The following is a 21,455-nucleotide window of genomic DNA, read 5'->3' on the forward strand; positions in this document are numbered from 1 at the left end:
CTATTCTGACTAGTATGAGCTTATATCTCACTGTGGTTTTAGATTGTATTTTCCTAAAGACAAAAAACATTGAACAATTTTTTAAATATGCTTGTGTGACTTTTTTTTTTTTGAGAAATATCTATTCAGGTCTCTTGCCCATTATGTTATTGGATTTGGGGTTTTTTTCTTGCTATTGAACTGTTTGGTGTCTAAATATATTTTTAGCATTAACCCCTTAATGGGTGTATGACTTGCAGTCATTTTCTACTAACCTGTAGGTTGTTTCTGCATGTTTCTGTTTCCTTTGCAGTGCAGAAGCTTTTTGGTTTGATATACTCCCACTTGTCTAGTTTTCTTTCTTTTTTTTCTTTGCTCTTTGCATCTGTTGCCAAAAGTCATTATGCATACCAATATCATGTTTTCCCCTTTTTTATTAGTTTATATTTACTGCTCTTCTGTTTAAGTCTTTAATCCATTTTGAGTTGATTTTTAAATATCATGTGACATAAGGGTCCAATTTTATTCTTTTGCATGTGGAAACACAGTTTTCCCCAACATTGTTTACAGAAGACTGCCCTTTCTCATTGCACATTATTGGGAACTATGTTTAAAATCAGTTGTTTCTACAAGTATGAATTCATTTTTGGTGTGTCTATTTTGTTCCATTTGTTGATGTGTCTTTTTTTTTTCTTCTTGCCAGTATTATGCTGCGTTCATTACCGTGTCTATGTAGTGTAGTTGGAAATAAGGTAGAATAATGTTGTTAGGTAATGTAATGTTCCAATTTTGTTTTTCTTTCTCATGATTGCCTTAGCTATTCAGTATTGTTTTTTTATTAATCCCTATGAATTTTAGAATTTAATTTTAATTCTAATTTTTAAATTTTAATTTCTTCCCTATTGTGTTTGCCTTTTTTTTTTTCTCCTGGATTCCACTATTTTCATAAGGGTCAGGTTATAAACACAAAGTATAAAAATACCTCAAAAATAAAGTTCCAGAAGTTCCAAAAGCATAATTTTGTTATTATAAAACTTTAGAATTGCTATTCTCATTTCACCTACATATTTTTAATCTGGTCTTCTTGAAACCCCTGTAAATACTGTATCACTATAAAATCTTCAGTGCAGGATGAAGTGGGAAAAAAAGACATAGGTGAACATGAAAACTGACTTCTAGGTAGTTTTCAGTGAACTTCACTCTAAGAATCATCTCATGAACAGTTTGAGAGAACAAAATTTTTAAAATGACTCTCTAAAAAATGAGCATCAAATTTTTCATGTATCTGTCCTCTTGAATTTTTGAAGTCCATTTTTAGCAATTTAGACACTACAAAAGTGCAGTAAAAAAGTAAGTAATATCTCATGGAATGGATTTTGGCAAACTATTATAACTATTTCCTGGCAAGTCTATGTGTTATAGTTAATTTATTTTTTCAAATGCTTGCATAATTAAGTTCTAGGGCAAGAAAAAATTCAAGACTTGATATTTTTTCTAAATAATTCAAAATACAGTAGCATATTAAGAAACAAATATTTCTAATAAAATATATATATATATATATTAAATTTCTATTTAGGCAGCTATAGATATTAAGGTAATTACAAGAGCGATAGAAACTGCAAGTGAAGCTTTATTTATATAAAAGTATGTAATATTTATGCATTTGATTTTACTATGTGAAACAAAGAATTTTAATGAATCATATATCACATATATATCATATATCATATATATATATATCATATATATGTCTCCACATTTAAAAAAACAATATTCTATATAAAACATTGTATGTATTCATGTTTTAAAGTCTATCTGTAGAACTTATTCATTTCTGTGGTTATAAGAACTCACACACTACTCACAGCAAAAATCCGAAACCTAAAATTAACTTACTAGAGAAAATCCAAAATTTAGAAATCTTGATTTTTTTCCAGGAAATATAAAAGCTCTATTTTTCTCTTAATAAAATAACCAGTTTGATCCAGTGCTCCTGAAATGTAAACAAAGTGCTTTCAGAGCACAAACAAAACAATTTATTCTAGTTACGTAATTGGTAAAGACTCACTTAAGACAAGATCTGTAAGTCTGGATCTTCTGAGAATCTGTGCTATATCAATATATTTTATATGACTTTCACAAACAGAAGAAAACTGAAAATCATGATTTCTTGTGAAAATAGCATTAAATAATATTTATTAAAATAAATCCTGGCCCCCTTGTTTTTATTAAACTGAATAATATACTAAATCATAAGTAATATACAAATGGTTTAAGAGATATTCTTATTGAGTGAAAATAAAGATATGACAAATGTTATTAATTCAGAAATGAGGTCATAAGGATTCAAGTTCTGTGTGATGCAGACTTGATTGGGATGACACATTTGAAATAAAAGGGAGTAAATCAAATTGTAGACTCAGTAAATGAAAATGGAAAATGGAAATTTGATAATTTGAAATTGGTAATCTGTGAAAGAGATCCAGGCTAGAGTAGATAATGAGTTTGGTTTGCTGATATAGGATGTGATGTGCCAATGGGGCATTTCACAGGATTGTAAACACCTGTGTGAAAATTGTGTTGGAATTTGAATGTGATGTCCACATAAGATAGACAATTTTGAACATCACTGTAACTGATGGAATTCCTTACATTGAAAACATAGGATCTCTTAGCATCATCTTTATATTATAAAATTATTGCCCAATCCATTCTTCCCCAATGATAAAACCACATACTAAGAGAAACAAATGTAACATTGAGAAGCAAAATATATTCAAATGGCTGAGTTAATATACTTTATAACATTTTACACTATCTTTACATATAATGAATTGGTCTAATATTTTTTTAAATGACAAAAAAAATTATGTGATTTTTTTTTCTTTCATGGCAGTTAGAAAGAATGGATTGAATTTGTTCATGAAAGTGAGCATAATAAAACCTGAGACAAAAAAGTTTACAGTGTTAGTTTATATACATGAAATTAGAATAGTGGATGATAAAAATACACTGTAGCATGTTAGATAATTCATATTTTGACGTATTTATTTTGCATCTTTGTTGATTCTGCAGATTTTTTCTATGACAAACTGTCTATTCAACTCTTGCATTAAGAGACATGTATTTTTCATGATATTGTTTCATATAGCAATATGTTGTTTATCAGTCCTTTCAAGTAATCAAACTACATTGAATAGAGTCATAAGCAAAAAAAAAAAAAGCAGCAATAATTTACTGTCATTGTAAGCTTTTCACTTTGATGCATAGGTAGTCTTTGCAATCATTTGAACAGTATAATGCATTCTTATTTTGATGAAGGGAAAGTAAAAATTATTCTTCAGATTTGGTAAGTAAGGAAAAATATGTTTATGTAACAGTGTTCTGAATTATCATAACAAAGTATGGGTTGTACTAAAATAATACTAGCCTTACACCCATTTTAAACTTTAGGAATATCATGATTTTTCAATACATAAGGCATTTGGAAACAGACTCATCAAGGTTCAGTTCACAATTGCAACATTTACAGATTTTTTCAACTGAATGTTGTACTAGTAAAGAATCAAACAAGAACTGGACCTGTTAAAGGTGACTGATGAAGTTGTGAACTCATCATATAGCTATTATATATTAAGGATAAGGTAGCAAAGTTGGGAAGATTTATTATCCAAGGCTTACAAGGTAATTTTCTTGTAGCTTCAAAAGTACGCTTTCTGATGATAAAAAGGAACTGAAGTCTATCTAGTTGAAATGGAGAGAGGATATCTAGAATTTTAAGATAAAAATGTATTTTGGGTTGAATGATTTAGCATCGCCTGAGTGCAACTTTAGATTACCCCTAAGAGTAGTATAGAGTCACTATGATAGGAAAATAAAAATTTTATTATGAAGTGGTTTTGACACAGCCTAGATGAGTTCCTTAAATTCATAGTGCTTCTTGAAATCTAACCTTAATTCATGATATGATGATCTACATGGTGACATAAGTTAATTTTATTCATTTCACAATTGCTAGTGATGGGAAAATAAGGCAATACTGACAGTAACCACAGCCATAAGCTATTAATTTTAATGGAAATAGTGGCCTGTGTTACCATGACCCAGGGCAGAATTTCACAGTGGGCATGTAATATACATATATCAGCATTTATCTTCTTTCTAAATATATGCACATTTATTATAACATACTTTAAATGTTTAGTTGTAAAGTTTTGTGTTTATTTTTAAAGACTATATTAAAGAAATTTGGCAATCTCATGGAATTTAATATATGCTAAAATCAAACTGGAATTTGTGTAAGTTAAAAATCTAAAGTGCTTCTATGTTTCCTGAAATTCTTTGTTTTTAGAGACAAACACATTTGTAAAATGCAAAACTGTCCATTAGTACTGCATATTTTGAGGATAGCACATTTTATCTTTTTTTTAATCATTGCTTTCCATTTTAGAAAGCATTTAGTATCTTAACATTTGTTATTGTTTGTGGCCAGTTTGTTGATATTTTCAAGATTGATTTTCAAAGAATTAAGAGTTTCCTTAGAAAACATGAAGTATGATAAACAACAGTTTTTAAGATTGCAAGACACCATATTTATCCAAAATTGATCTCAGCCAGTAACCCCACTGTATCAAAAGTTCAGAGGAACATTGAGTACATCGTCCTTGCTTTGTGCAGTAGTATCTTTTTAGATTATTTTAATAAACATAAATAAACATAAATATACATTTTCTCTTTTCCTTTCTGGTGGTTTATTAAATTGTACCAATTCCAGCAGTAGGGAGCTTTATGATTGCCTGAGCCATTACTTCTATCACAGTGCATTGTGACCTGTTATGATCTTTGTTAGTCTGAGACAAGTTTAATCTGAGGATCAGACTACTAACAACTATTGTTTTCATTTCTGAGAAGATGAGCACATGTCAGAAAATAATATTATCAGTCTATTAAGGGACACCTATCTATCTTCAACAAAATCAAAGAACCTTAGGATAAGACAAGTAAATTTAATTCCATTTACTAAAGGAAAATATGTTTGGGTGTATGTTTGTATCAGACAAAGCAAATGTATTAAAAGTTTAAAAATATTTTGTGACTTAGAACAATGTATCCTACTATAAGCAAAAGAGAGTTTTGTTTGGTTTGGTTTTGCCTAACTTAAGAAATATTCTTCTGGGAAACATGGTATTGGTCATGTTCTTTGTCTGAAAGGCAGGCAAGCCTACAGGAGAATACAAAAGGTGGCAATTGGCTTGGCAAGTTCAGTTGCCTGTAGTTGTAGATCACAGTCTTTCCTGTGTTCCAGATGAAAGCAAACTGGTATGTTTCACACCGTAACTCATTAGAACTGAAATATTTACCTGGTATTGGCCAGCACATCTTTCTTATAAAACAAGGACTATCCATGGCAAAACAAGTTACCTCATAACTTCATAGCTTAACAGTATTCTCTACCTCAGATTCTGTATGTGAGAATATGCAGTCAACTCTAGACTCCCCTGAGACAGGCTCCATTTCTAAATTCCCTAGTGAGGCTCTTGGCATGCCTAGATCCTCAGAAGACTCAGACTGAATCAGGACTCAGATCTTTGCTGTCCATTGACAGGAAGCAACATCAATTCCTTGTCACATCAGTTTATCCACAGGATACATGGCAGTCTTCTTTATCAGACTGAGAAAATGAGAAGATCTATACAGAGTATGGACCAGAAATGTGGAAATTGTAGGTTTTTTAGAACCTAATCTTGGATGTAATGTCCCATCACTTTGCTGTACTCTGTTTTTTCAAAACAGGTCACTGACATAAGGTTTATCCCACACTGTAGAAGAAGAGATTGTATAAGAATACAGGAGGCAGGGGCTATTGCTGGCCATTTTAGAGGACGCCTATTACAGAAAATAAAATTAAGTTACTTGCTAAGATTGAAATTGGAATAAAGAGTATTATAGAGTTCAAACATTTAGGGAACTCATAAACTTATATAAATGTGGACCCAATGTTCACATCAGTCTTTAAAGTTATCCTCATACCTGGCTGGTAAAACTTGCCTGATTAATTCTGCTTCCTCTTAGGCTGGATTTCTGGGCAAACACACCACTGTTTTTCATATTCTTCCTTTAGATATTTCTTGTCTGTTTTCTGATGTGTTCTTTAATATAACTTTCATATTTCTGAACTGATTCCTGATGTGTTTTCTTTAAAACTGAGTGCGTAGAGGACTACCTTATTTAATAGTTCCTGTACAACATGTAATTGTTCTCACCCACATACTGTCTTAAACAATAGTTGATGATTCCATTAGATAAGGTATTAAGAAAAGCTATTCTCCACAAAAGTGTCATTTCTTTCATTAAAATTCCTATTTATTGAAAAAATTAGAATGATCTCTCATTGAAATATGCTTGTCATTTGTCACGTTTAGGCCTAGACCTGAATTTCACTTCAGCATTGTGTAAATATGTTAAATAAGACTCTAGAGATTTAGAAATTCATTCATTCACAATTATCTCCCTAAACAAATATAACCTTTATTAAAATTACCAAATTAAATATGCTATAGAAAATTTAGAAAGTAGAAAGAGCTAGACTTATTTTTTTTTGATTGATACTTATTTGCTACAAACTCAAAAGAAAATAACGAGGCTCTGACAAGAGTTGTCTTTCTGACTGCCTCTTTTTTTTTTTTTTTGGTCAGGAATAAAAAATGCATTTATTCCAAAAATTCAGCTTATTCACTGGATTTTGCCTATCTTTTACAGTTGTGTGAGAGGATACAAAGACTTGATTTTAAAAAAAAATCCCTATTTTCCTTTGTAGAATCTTATTTGCTCAAAGAAGCACTTTTATTCTATATGCTGTTTTAATTAAGCATAATGAATTATACATTCATCACCCAGGTTCAGATATGCCCCCAAATGATTATTTCCTTCCATCTCTTTATCCTAGTCTTCTCTTCCCCTAAAATAAATAGAGAACTGAGAAATTAATGAGAGATTTCATTGTGTTTCACTTTGCTGAAGTTGTTGGGAGGTCTCACCTTCCAATCAGGACAAGGTAACCTAAGTGCAAAGTACTCCATTCTCACTTGCTGGTACATTAAGCACTCTGATGGTCTCTAACTTCTTACTAATGAATGTTTAATTAGAACACGCACACACGTGCACAAATACTTTAACAATGCAGATCCACCAGTAACACATTTTTTTCCTTTATTTATAGAAACAAAACAAAATTTGAAAGAAATCTGTGCCCTGCCTTTTGCTTTAGTTTAAGATAACTTTTAAAAGATAATCTGATATTTCTTTCAAATGCAACTTAAGAGAGGGGTAATTTACCTATAGTAATGAATATGCATTAGCATATACAGTCCTGTTAACAGGTAATAGACTTAAATAGACTTCATAAACTTTACAATTATAAATTTACCATTAAAACATGATGGACCAATAGACCAGAATCTAACTTATGTCCACACCTTCAGATCAGTAAGTTCCATGAATCTGAATGTGCTTTCTCTGGAGAACTCTATTAAGAGAATCACTAACCATTTATTTACTATCTAATACTTGAACAAAACTTCTCAAAGCCTTATTGCTAAGCAGAAAGCATGTTTATCATGTCCATATAGATAGTGAAACATAATATGTGGATAGCAGAGAATGTGAAATTTGCTTAGAAAATATCTGATGTTACTGACACTGAAATTTTATTTACCTGTGGCAAACTATTTTATTTTTTAAATTTTTTTCTTAACTGTTAAGACATGACAAATATTTTGGGAGATAAATATGTTTAACCTGATTTAAACATTATGCATTATTATAGATATTTTGAAACACTGCATGGTACACCACTATCTTGTATAATTCTTGTTTCTATGTACCAGCTTAAAAAAAGTAAAATTGGTACTGAAAAAATTCCAAACAATAGAAGCATTCAAGAGTGGTATAAATACTATTTTGTATTTTTTACTAAGTTCATTTATTACCAATATTTAGCCCCAATATGCTTTATCATTTCCTCTAATAATTTCTGAAGCTTTAAGAGTCAGAAACATAGGCCCTTTACCTGTAATAATTAACCATACTTCTTTCAGGGAATATTTACAATGGGATGTTCTCATACAAAACACAATCTATTTATCAGCTCAGTAAATATTTCATTGATACAATGCTTTAATCTGACATCCAAATTCCAGTTTTGTCATTTGACCCAAAAATGTCCTTTATTTTCCTTCATTACTGAATCCAAATTAGGATCACATATTATATTTAGTTGCCACTTCTTTTTAGTTTTAATGTTCTCTTGAGTATTTCCTTAAACTTATAATTTATGAAACAGATATTTTTGAAGACTATCATCCTTTTCTACATAGAGTGTTTCTCATTTTGTATCCAGTATTTCCTCACGATCAGGCTCAGCTCATGTATTCTAAGCCAGTATACTACCCAACTGAGGTAGTATTCTTCTCAGGGTATTAACATCCAGAGGCACAATAATGTCCACTACCTTTCCCTTGTTTTGTGATACCAATTTTGATAATTCCTTTCATACATATTTACTGAGCACGTCCAAGAAGCCAAGCTATGTTCCAGGTGATAGAAATATACAAAGTCATATGGTTTATTATCTCCTCTAAAGGAAATTATAGCTGGACTCTAAGCAATTTCTAGTGAAGTAATTTGTTAGTATAGTGAAGACTATTTGGAAGAAATAACTGTTTGGATACTATAAGAAGAAGTTGTAATAATACTTAGGACCTAGCAATATAATATATGTTTATATTACTATAATATATGGCTGTTTCCTGGCTACATGAATTTAGACTAATACTTCAACTAAAACATTTTTTCAGAAGGTCTTTCTCAACTTTAAACATAGAGTTCCCTGTTCCATGTTGCATAGACTAATAGATGGATGGTGATCCTTAATTTTTACCAATTGTGCTTGGTTGTAGTCATGGTGATGTGATTTTAAGAACATTTAGTTATTGAATACACATGAGTACACAGAAGTACAAGGTCCAGATTTTTACCCCAAATGGGAAGATTCTTCCATACTGAGTAAAATATCTTTAATATCCAGTAAAGTAGGATTAACTTTCCTTTAGAAGTAAATTCTTCTTTGCCCACAGAAAGCACCAAGATACTTGAGCTTAAAATCTAGGCAAAGGGTAACTTTTTTAAGAATCTCATAAGAATATACTTCTAAGAGGTACCATGATATTGTAAGGTAAACTGACCATTTGAGAAAAGTATTTTTAGGGCTTAAGTTGACTAAATAACTCCAAACTGGTGAGATTAACTATCTCCAACTGTAGATCTTGAAATATCTTCCTTGAACATTTCTCTGTTCAGTTTTCATTGCTGATTTGGCTCTTTAAGTTTCCCAAGTTGAAAGAATGTTGTGATTGGATCAGCTTTCCCAGTGAGGATGCTGTGTAGGTCCATGATTCCCACAGTTCCACCTGCTTCAAATTTTCAAATCATCCAAGTTAGAAATTTTCCTTGCAACCTGTGCTTTTCTGGAGTCCCATGCAAAGTTCCTTTAGGGAAATGAGGGTTTTACATTCATCATTATTGTCTAAAAAGGTTTTTTTCCTGGGCTCAATCTGTGTATCATAGCTTTAGATGATCTTCTGTTCTTAGAATGTTTTAACCTAGAAGGTGTCCTCTCATGTACTTCCTTCTTGGAAGAGAACTAAAAAAAATATCTAAAAATTGTTTCCAATGGTAACTTACTTGTCTTCATTGTAGCCACAGTCAAGATCTTTACTTCATGGAGTGAGGCTGTACCTCAGTGTTAGAGTGTGCCAGAAGGGATTTCTTAACATTAAATAGAGATTTGTCTGTTCTCTATTGGACAGAGAAACAATAAACAAACATTGCAGGGCCCTGGATTCAATCCTCAGCATACAAAAAGAAAAAAAGTACTTTGCTTCATACTACATGATATTATCTTTTCTTATTTCAAATGAAGTATGCCGTATTGACCTGTTAGGTAATCCATTATCTACTTCTCATACCATTATATTGGGATGATACAGACATGAAGTCCTTTATTACACAGAGTTGTTTGATTACTACACACAGTCTATGCCATTCTCTAGAACAGCACCAGCTGCTTGTGAAGAAAGTGTACAAAAAGGATTTAGGGTCTACTCCTTTCTCACTTTAAGACAAATCTGTGGACTTCAAGTTTCCCAGCTGTAACCGTGAATTTAAAAAAAAGAAAAAGCAAAACATGTCGTAACTTTTTCAGTTTTTACTTTTTAATTATATTTTAACACAACCTTGAACATATTAGTACTCTGGCATCTGGCAGTGACTTGAACTTTATTATCTGCATTTCATGAGAAGAAATGATGTTTACTCAATATCCTTTTATAAATGGATTTGTGTTCAACATCAATCTCTCTTAAAATATTTCTCATGTTCAATGTAGACTTTGTGTCTCTGCTTCTTTGCTTTAGCAGTAGCAGAATGTTCTTACTCTAAATATAAAATTTAAAAAAGCAAGAAACAATATTTTCTTTAATTAGCTTCTTCCTTTGGGGGTTTTAGAAGAGGGGTTATGACTTGACAAAGATCCTTCCCATCTGTTCCTGTTTGTTTGCTTTTATTTTGACTTCCTTTCCTTGTCTTATCAAATACCACATGAATCATTAACATTTGTTTTCATCACTTGTTTTGATTTCCTTTACTTCACATGATTAAGACATTATGTTGAAAGAGGTGCAGGGCTACCATATTTTATATTAACCTCATATTCTTTAAGTAAATATTAAACTTTCAAGATAACTGATCTTATATGTTTGCCTCCTGCTGTGTTAATATTTTCCTCAGCTCTAGAGTAGTGAGGCATGTACGTGTACTACTGTTTTGTGAAAGCAGCAATTTTCATTAAATTTTAGGTGTTCTGGATATAATTTTTGAACAAATGTATTCCATTTTTAATAAGGCTACTTTACAGAAGGAAATGCAATTTATTGAGGCTTTTGTGCAAAAGACATGTAAGAGATCTTTATAGATGTTCATGAGAATGTTCTAATGAAAATTTAAAAATACAGCCATCTGTATTTTGTGATACTTTTCATTGGAACAATCTTTTCTTAATGACATGATTTTTACACAGTGATTAATTGGATTCTGTTGTCACCCAACAAAGCAATTTAAAACTGTTCCAACTTTTAGGTTATCTTCAAATATAGAATCTTATTGTATAATGTGATTGGTTATCCAAAAAACTTCATTAGTTTTTAAAATACAAGATTTATTCAGTATTCTAATTTTTATATACAGAAAGTGATAAATTATTTGTCTCTCTCTCTATATATATGACACTACCAATAACTACATATAATACCTGCTAAAACATTAAACCGTAACATGAAATTTATTAAGTGAACAAAAATTCTAGCTCTCATTTCTCCCTCCTCAGCCACAGCAAATAAATAACAGAGATTCTATATGCTTACTGGGTCTGATTCAATGGTTTCAATTTTAATATTAGAACCTGAGATCCAGTTTTACAAAGGATTTAAGATTTTTTCCTTCACTTCCTTATCTGTGCTTACCTCTCTGCATAGTAAGAAAAAAATTCATACCTATGATAAACTATCAGTGATTTAGATACTTTCTTATATGCTAAATTATAGCTGTAAGCATTAAATCACAATGAACTTTGAGACTATTAGGAATTTGTAATTTAAATAGTTTCACTCAACCCCTACTCCTAAATGCTTTTAATTAGAACAGACTTTTTAATTAAGTACTCCCATGCACTAAGTTTAGCTTGATGATTTTCCTGTCATATCAACATCCCATACAAAAGAAAATAATCTTCATGTCAAAGGAAGGTACTTTTTCTGAAACCAGACTATAAGAATTCTGGTTCTTATTTCCATCTGTCAGTTGAGGCAGGGGAGACTAAAAGGAAGTCCCTGGCCCTGGAAGCACAGCAGATATGCAAGGTAGTGACTACATGTCAGAGGTACTTTTATTTCCTCCAGTTACTTAGTGGAGGAAAAATGATGTAATGGAACACATACAAAAATTGTATTCATATAAATAGTAAATCACTGCAGTTCCATTTTGTTGCTCTCTGAAAATGTGCCCTATTCAGTTGTTTCTGTAAAAAATCACTAAGAATACCTACTTTGTTCATTTGCTGGATATTTTAGAGTTGAAATATAAAATACTTTGAGCTCAATAGTACTCAGAAAATATTATCTATGCTGGTATTAATCATTATTACCATTATCACCAAATTGCTGGATATTAAAGTAAAGCTGTTATTTGGATATCAAGCAGCAATTATTTGGAAAGTCCAACTCAGCATCAAGAAGAAACAGGAAAAATATTTTTCTGTGGCCAACACATGCAAAAATACATCAAGACTCTGTAGGAAATGGGAGGAGAGTGGGGAGGTATGAGACTGTCTAGTTAGGAGTTAAGCATGATTCACAATGGGCAGCTCTTAAAACAAAACTTAGGAATAAGCCCTCTGAGTCTCCAAAATCAAATAGAACACCTCTGAAATATGAGACCTCAGCTATGGAAACACTAGGGATTCCAATAATCTCTGTTCTGCAGATTGTTTTCACTGGGTCCTCTATGGTCCCATGGCTTTTTTTTTTTTCTGTTGAAAGAGGAGAGAAGAGAATATTGGAACCATTATTATATAGCATACAAAACATGGCATAGTTTGATTTACAAGCCCATATATTATAGCCTTCCTATCACTCTTGTCATTTCACTTTTATTTAGGTGGTTTGTTATCAGAGAATGAATTAGAATAGCCCCATAGCTCAGAGACCTATTGTAAGCTCTCTGGGTATGTCCATATGGGGATATTTACTGTGACCTATAGGGCCAACAACTTCTCTGAAATAATATAAAACTAGTTAAAAATTTTTATTCCAACAGACTTTTAATTATCCAGAAGGAAATTTCAATAAATAACAAAATTGTAAAGTAGGATGGTTTTTAAAGGTAAGTTCTATAAATGGAGGTAGAGAGACTCTCTGTCTTCCGGAGTCTATCTATGCCTGATCTCTTTCTGGTTTTAGTTGACTATAAATATCAGAGGATCTCTGATATTTAATATTTAGCACAGAAAGGCCCTAATTGTTGCAGGTGGGAATCCATTTCACAGCTGACATCTTTAATGCTTGATGCATGTGTCCATTTGTTAGAAATATATCAATCAAAAATTTCAAAGAAGATATTTTAAAAGTGGAATTATAGTAGGTTAGATACTAAGCACACAACTATAATGTATATAATTTTTATTTCATATATGACCCATGATAAAGAAGCTTACAAAATTGTTATTTTTATTTATTTTTCTTTGTTCTTTTTTTATTATTGTTAGATATGCCTGAAAGTGAGTGTATTTTGCCATTTCATACATGCATGGAGTATAACTTATCCTAATTAGGTTCTCACTCTTGTGGTTGTATATAATGAAGTTTCATTGGCTGTGTATTCATATATGAACATCGGAAATTTACATCAGATTCATTCTGCTGTCTTTTCTAATCCCAATCCTGTCCCTCTTCCCTTCTGTTCATTCTCCTTTGTCTAATCCAATGAACTGCTATTCCCACTCCCCACCACCTTATTCTGTGTTAGCGTCCTCATATCAGAGAGAACATTTGGCCTTTGTTTTGGGGGGATTGGCTAATTTCACTTAGCATGATTGTCTCCAGTTCTGTACATTTACTAGCAAAATGCCATAACAAAATAATTATCTTGTTTTTAAAATCAACAGAGTTTTATTTCAGATAAACTTTAAAATATATAACTTGCTAATTATTTTTATCCAATAGGCATATTAATTTTTCTCTTCAAAAGTTTAATGGTTTAAAGCCACATGAAAACTTTTAAGGCAAACATCATTCTAACAGCTCATTATAATATAGGCAAAAAAAGAGATAGCTGCTGCTTTCATGGATCTGACTATGTAGCAGGCTCAAGTTATTAGAGTACATTGTACTGGAAAATAAATAGCAAAGCTCTAGAGAAAGTTAGTAGGTAGGAGCAGAAGCATAAGTCCAGAGCTAGGAGTACCTATCTTCCAGACTTCCAGAAGAAAAAAAGAGGCTTAATATTTCAACATAGTATGGAGCTTGGTGGGCTATAGAATGGAGAGAAGGGCCAGGGTCACTGAAAAAAAGAAATGGTAGAAGATGAAGATTGGGGAGAAAACCCCTATCAATTTTATGTGCCATCTTATAAGCCATAGTGTAGAATTTGGCTGGTAATGTGAATGTGGACATTTTAGATAATTATTCATATTGATTGAATTATTTTTAAGTATATACTCTTTGCTCATGAATTCTTTCCCCTTCTATGCTATAGATGGAACAAAATATTAGAAAACTATTTTCCAATACTTTATTTTTTCTTCAGTAGGCAGATGTTTGAGAGATTCATAATGAGCACCAAAACATTAATTTTGAGCAAATGATTATTACTTTTTTGAGCAAATTGGTAAAAGACCTCAATTAATGGAATTTGAATTTGAGAGAAGTTTTACTTTCTATCTAGTCATTAGAAAATTGTGTATTTTTAAAAAATGAGAATGGGAATGATATTCTCAATATAACTGAATCCATGGGAAAATAAGACAATTGAAAGGAGAACTGAGCAGAAATAAATTATGAAACTCAATATTAGAAAGTTCTGGTAAAATTATCAACACTTCACTGTTTTAGTTACTTCTAAAATATCTATTACTACATTGTTTTAAAAACACATTGCTGTATTTAGCAGATATCATTAGAATCAAAATTATCTTTAAAAAGTCCAATTTCAAGCAGGTGCTATTAAGACTATGAAAGACTAAAATTTTTAGTTTATTTATATAATGTAAATTTTATTGGGTTTATTTATAGAGTCAGAAGTTAAAACTCCACTAAGCTGAAACTACAAATAATTATATGTTAAAACACTTACATAAGTGACAAAATCATAGTTTTGTACCACAGGTGGGTGCAATCAAACAGAATAAGCAAACAGAATAAATGAGTTCACATTCCATGCAAAAATCCTGAATACTTCCCAGCATTTAAATGTAGTACTGTCATCTCCACACTCAGAAATTTTCATCAAAATTATGTAAACTACAGTATTGATATTTGATTGATGCTTGATTTTATAAAATTGCTATCTTTAATATCACAATGGCTACTGCTAAACTATAGTAATATTTAGCATCAATGAGAGACTATAGTTGGGGGCCAGAGGAAATAAATATTTTTAGGCCACATATCTAGGCAGGTTATTCAGCACAATTTGTATATCTCCTAAGTCACTCTTCAAAATTAGGAATGCAGTTGCATGAATAATACATTTTTATTTGTGAATATTAGATTATATCTTACATCCAAAATTGTATGCTATTTTGAGTGAATATATTTTCATTGTGATTATATGTTTGAATTATTAAGAACCCTGACATAAGATTGCTGAACTGGGAAGCTGAGATATTTAATTGTTACCATTATTCTTAAATTTGAACTAGATTAATTTTAGAGAGGCAACTAATATTTAACACAACGTATTAGAAAGTAGTTAATTGAAGACTAATCTCACAGACATTCCTGCCCCTGTCAAAGGAAAACAGTAAAGTTTGGATGTTAACAATATAATAAATTATATAATACATACATATTTGGGTGGATATATTTATGTGTTTTATGTGAACTACTTGAGAACTCTAATTTATTCATTTAACATATAGTTACTGAATGTGTCTGGGATATATCAATGACCAAAACAGAGTTCCATTTAAATCTGGAGGTAACATTTCAACATTGCAAATTAGGCTAAGATAAAATATGAGAGAGGAATACAGAATTTGGGCACATCAGTATTTCCATGAAGTAGAAAATAACTTACCATTAATGGTTATAATCTCATTATTACTTACTATATCTACTGTAGGTAAGATAAAAGCACTTGATCAGTTTTATGTGAAAGGTGAGATCTGTAAATATTTAGATTATCTTTTCTATTTCTTGAAACTACTGTTCAGTTATTTCCATTTCCTTATACTTCAGTTGTTGAAACAGACATTTTGCAAACATGCATACGGTAGTATACATTTTTTTAGTTTGGAAAACTTTGCTTTTCTGATCCTTTTACCCTCTACTTCAGGTTTTAAAATCGAAATTCAGACATATCTTAAACAAATAGATTTAAACTTTAGGCCAGCTACAAAGTGGACAGTTTCAAGGGTGTTATGTTTGAGGAATAGCCTTATGTTTTGTTTTGTTCCTCCATTGGATTTCATTTTCCCATTTCTTACTCCTGCTTCATTCAAATACATTATTCAGTGTGTTGAAAATTTGATTTCTTCTTATTTTCACCCAAATGTGTTTTGTCATTGGCAAAAGTTAAATAATATATTTACACTTTAAGGTTTAATTGTTGTGTTAATCTCCCTTCAGGAGGGAAAGGTTATAGTCCATTGATAGTAATGAAATAACCTTGGTGGCTCTCATATAAATAGCAACAAATGTGCACAATAGTTACATTACATGGCATATTTAACAACACTGCTAAAGAGTAAGAGGGGATTCAGTCTTTCGTGATGCAGATACACCTGAGTGCATTCAGAGAAAATTTGGTTCTGCAAGCTTGAAGGCAGTAATTATCATTCAGAAGAAATAAACTAACTTTGCATATCAGTAAAATACACACACATTCTCTTATCTATTTTCTGAGTGTTCTGGAATTGATATCAAAAAAGCAAATATATATTTATGAGAAGTAAAAATGCTGTATTCTTCTTGATCATATAAACTTAATGTAATTATGAAATTAACTTTGAGAATATATGAAAACTCTTACTTCCTAAGGTAAGTGAAGGTAAAAGAAAAATCACAAATTTTATATCAGGCTACGTAGTTTTCATATCCACATTTGTTCCCTAAATGCTATGTCATTAATTGTTTTTTATTATTTATTTTTAGATGGAAGACTGTATTTGAAAACTACTGTCATGTACTGAATCTTCACTGTTGAAGAATTCCTTGTTATAGTAAAGAACTTTGCAGTCAGACATTCGTCATTGGAAAGTTCAGAAAAAATAAAGTCCTTTTAAGGGAACTTCCTCAATTTTGTGTATTAATGTTCTTTAACATTTAAGTATTCTACAAAACCCAGTTTTCTCCATTGATTTTCACCTGTGGTTCATACCAGAGACTTGAGAATGTTTGTAAATGTACAAGTATCAATCTTCTTACAGTGAATAACTGCAACTTTGCTGCTGGACACTTGTATACAAGAATTAAAGGCAGGTCTGAATAAGACCTAGCTTTCTTTTTTCTTTTTTTTTTTTTACTAGAATGAACCATTTTCCTCTTCTGAAAATTCTGTATCTGAGCACATCAAAAGACTCTTGTAGCAATGGTCACCCAGACTCACAGAATTATGTCCCCCAAAACCAGCAAGAACACATGGAAATGAACTTGTAAGGGGCCTAGAGGATTCTGGAAAAAAAAAAAAAAAAACCAATATTCTGTTACATCTCTAATTGTGGGTTTTCTCCTGAAGATTTTTTTCCATATACTTTCCAAAAGACCAACAAATGGATGTTGACAACAACCCAATAAATGACATTTTGCATATCTGAAAAGAAGCATTAAATATAAGCCAAAAGGTTTCACTGAAGGTCTCTTTTTCTTAAAAATAAAAAACAAAAAATATATATAAATATATATATATAAATGTAACATGTTTTCATTCCAAACTGGTTGTGGTATATAGAATCAGAAATAATAATGTTGCTTCTTATTCAAACTGTTGGTCACATGTACAGTATATAAACATAAAACACACAGGAAGGTATTATGTATGCAGTAGTATACTAGAATTTAGGAAAATGAAAATTTTAGAAAATATGTTTTGTCACCCTGTTGGTCAGAAAGATGTCTTTCTGGTTTTAACGCATGCAGGCATGTAAATATTTGTCTGGAGTCACAGTATTAACGAATGAGATCTTAAGCATCTGGTGACATCAGAACTCTGTGTCAGCCACTTTTATTTGTATATTGATTCCCTTGTTAGTGCCCCAAACTGCACTATTGAGAATGGATTTGTGGCTGAACAGTAAAATCAAAACACCAGAAATATTTTTATATGTTAATGCCATATTATGTTAATGTTGCTGAAAAACAAAACCTAACAAACCCTTGATGTACCAGTCCAATACCATGTAGCCCTGAGTGATAAAGTTAAAATGTGTTGTGCTTCCCACCCTGGACAGAGGGAAGGGTGGCTACTTGTTAATTTCACTGTCTTTTTGAAAGTTACAGTATGTGTTTTCACTTTTGTGCAGATAACTGGAAGTAAAGCTGCAAACAGTGCTTATTACATGCTAAAGTTACCTTTTCTTTGTTTTTATATATCTGGAGTTACACCTTTAAAGACTGATAAATTAGTACTCTCACTGTACATTTTATGATTTTTCTGTCATCTTAAAATTTTATGATTATAACATTATTTATTACCATAAAACAGCAAAATCTTAAGTGACTAAGAAAACTAGCATAAAATGTTTAAAGGTAGTTCTGATTGGGTAATAATTATTTGGTTAAGAGAAAAATTAACATTATAGATACTCTGGCACTAAGCTTCTATACTTTTTAGGTCTTCCTTGCAATGCTGGAACATAATTCTTTTATGTAACTCGCTATTTACCAGCTAAGTCCATTTTTTAATACAATAAAAAGGTTATATGTACAGTTCCTATTTTAGCTTGCTTAAAAAGGGAGCAATATTTTTATTTAAAATATTGTTAGTAAATGCTTTATAGAAACTTGGTTTTCTAAGCATAGTTCTTCCATAACCATCTTTCGTTGTTTGAGCACAAGAGATTCTATTTCTAGTCATATGGAATTTTGTTTGTTTTTCCCTATATGCAGTTTTTAAAGGATTACAGCATTTGAAATTGGAGACACTTGTGGCAAGCTTTTGAATCATACATTTTTTGAAAGATTTTTTTAAAAAGCTACAACTTACCTATGTAGTAGATTCAGTCATTGCTCTGCTCCTGGCATAGAGTCATTTGTTAAGTGTGCTTGAAAGTTTTAAAATACATGCTTTCAAGACCCTCTGAGAATGCTTTAGTGTTTGGTTCAAAATAAAAGGAAATTATAGTAAGGATTAAAGAAGAAAAATCTATCAGCTGTATGTTAAGAGAGACTCTTACTAACATGTTGTAAATATTACAATTCATGAAATGTTATTGTAAGTCTGTAACTTAATTTCCCCCCTTTTTTAGTTAAACAGGTTGGTTTAGAAATTTGTGTTTTGGCATAAACAAGTAAAATTGTGCCCATTTTATCATTTCCCTGCTTTTGTAATCTTACAAATATTAATGTCTAGTTGTTCTATATTATAACCACATTTGCGCTCTATGCAAGCCCTTGGAACAGAACATACTCATCTTCATGTAGGACCTATGAAAATTGTCTATTTTTATCTATATATTTAAAGTTTTCTAAAAATGATAAAAGGTTATTACGAATTTTGTTGTACAAAACCTGTACAAAAATCTGTTTTTACATCATGATGCAAGAATTGGAAATTTTTCTATGGTAGCCTAGTTATTTGAGCCTGGTTTCAATGTGAGAACCACGTTTACTGTTATTGTATTTAATTTTCTTTTTCTTTTCAACAATCTCCTAATAAAAATGTCTGAAATCTCCTTGTGACTTTATTTACAGTTCGTCTTTATTACATTTTGTGAAATGCATAGCATTGAAGGAATATTTACTTTCTAATGGGAGGCATCTAAAAACAACATAAGTCAGCTCTTTGCAATTCAAAGGGAACAATGCTCAATGATTTTATTTAACATGCAACTGCTTCTATCTCTAATATGAATTACTGTGGTGAAAAACATCATGAAAGCACACTCTGTAGTTATTGTTTAACAAGCAGATTTTCCATATTTTGTTTCTTGCCAGCTAAGCAAACTGCCCACATATACATGATTTATTTATGTACATTTCTCAGTTTATGAAGCTGTTATTTGTACCTTTTTCCTTTATATTCTTATATTCCCATGATTCTTATTTCACAAAGCTTTGTGCTGAATACTGTAAAGTAGACATGTTGATGGAACAAAATATATTATTCCCATATCTATATGAGTGTGGATTTGTAACTCTTAACTCAGTGTTTCTCTTTCAGTTCTATCAATGCGAAAAAGCCTTTAGTAACTTTGAAATTACAATATCCTTTAATAATATACAAACATTTTAATCAATCTCAAGTGCCGCATTTGAAGAAATATTAGGTTGCTATCTTTGTGAATATTCTAAACATTCTTGAGAGAATGGAAAATGGATTTTTTTCTGTCTGAGTTATTTCGATGAATTCTCTTGAAACAGTATATGAACAAATTATGATTTTTCTTTAATAAAAACCTAAAATGTGTATATAACCATTATGAACACATTTTTGTCTTCTGTCATTATGTGCTTATGTCAGTTAAGACTTGGTTTAAAACATCATAAAACCTCATGATATCAGTGCAATTCACTTGACAATTTAGGTTTATCCCCAAGTATTTTCATTGGAACTAGCAAATCTAAAATCTGCGCAAAAGCCATTTACTACTGGAGGAGAGTATTTCACTAATATAAATTATATGGACTGCATTTTTAAAATAGGAATAAAGATGTTAATAGAATCAAAATGTTATTGGAAATAGCAATGTAAAATTATCAGTTTTCTTCAAGTGCAGGCTCAGTGCCAACACTTTGACATGTATAGCTGGTATATGTAAGCTGAACTGACCCTCATTTATTCATTTAAGTTGATCTATTAATAAAGCCTCTGTTGCACAGGGCACTATACTAGATGTTGTAATGACTAAAGTTGAAAACATAGTTGTCCCAGAACAGTTTATAATTTTGTTAGAATATACAATTGTATTTTCAGGAAAAGAAAAAAAAGATTCACTGAGCATTGTTTGCTCAGCAGTAGACACAGAACTGGAATTAAGAGGGCATTAACTTAGACACATTTCCTCTAAGTAGTAACAATCTAGGGACTCACTTTATATTTTAACTTTCTAGAGAGTAGTACAAGATGATTGAGGAATCAAACAATTGGCTAAGAATTGAGAAAAAGGAAATATATATATTTTTCCCTAGCTAAAGCACCGTATCAGTTATTTTTTTCATGTTATTTTTTCATTTATGTCAATTATAGGTTTATTCTTAACTAATGGTCATAAACATTGTTTTAAGCTAATTTCCCTGTTTAATTACAGATAAAGAGTTAATTTAGCAACAAACTATTTCTGATATGTTCAGATTATTGATGATGAATATAAAATGTTTAATATTTATCATTTAGCATCTATATATCTCCAAGGTAAGTAATAGCCTAAAATTTTTCAAACTAAGAGGACAAATTCCTAAAAGCCAAATGAATGCTAAGATAATGAG

The 21,455-nt window shown here is 31.0% G+C and overlaps 1 protein-coding gene across 2 annotated transcripts in view; it reads left to right on the forward strand.

Moving 5' to 3' along the window:
• Nucleotides 1-19,702, forward strand: part of Dach1 (dachshund family transcription factor 1) — a 398,616-nt gene extending 378,914 nt beyond the window's left edge. For both annotated transcript variants that reach the window (XM_046466459.1, XM_046466460.1), the window contains one exon: nt 16,965-19,702. In XM_046466459.1, the coding sequence (XP_046322415.1) occupies nt 16,965-17,002 (38 nt within the window). In that variant the 3' untranslated portion in view covers nt 17,003-19,702. The remainder of the gene's footprint in view (nt 1-16,964) is intronic.
• The last annotated feature ends 1,753 nt before the right edge of the window (nt 19,703-21,455 follow it).

Source organism: Marmota monax, unplaced genomic scaffold, assembly GCF_021218885.2.
Source record: "Marmota monax isolate L192 unplaced genomic scaffold, Marmota_monax_Labrador192_F-V1.1 WCK01_AAM20220418_F8-fsc00049, whole genome shotgun sequence".
Lineage (NCBI taxonomy): Eukaryota > Metazoa > Chordata > Mammalia > Rodentia > Sciuridae > Marmota > Marmota monax.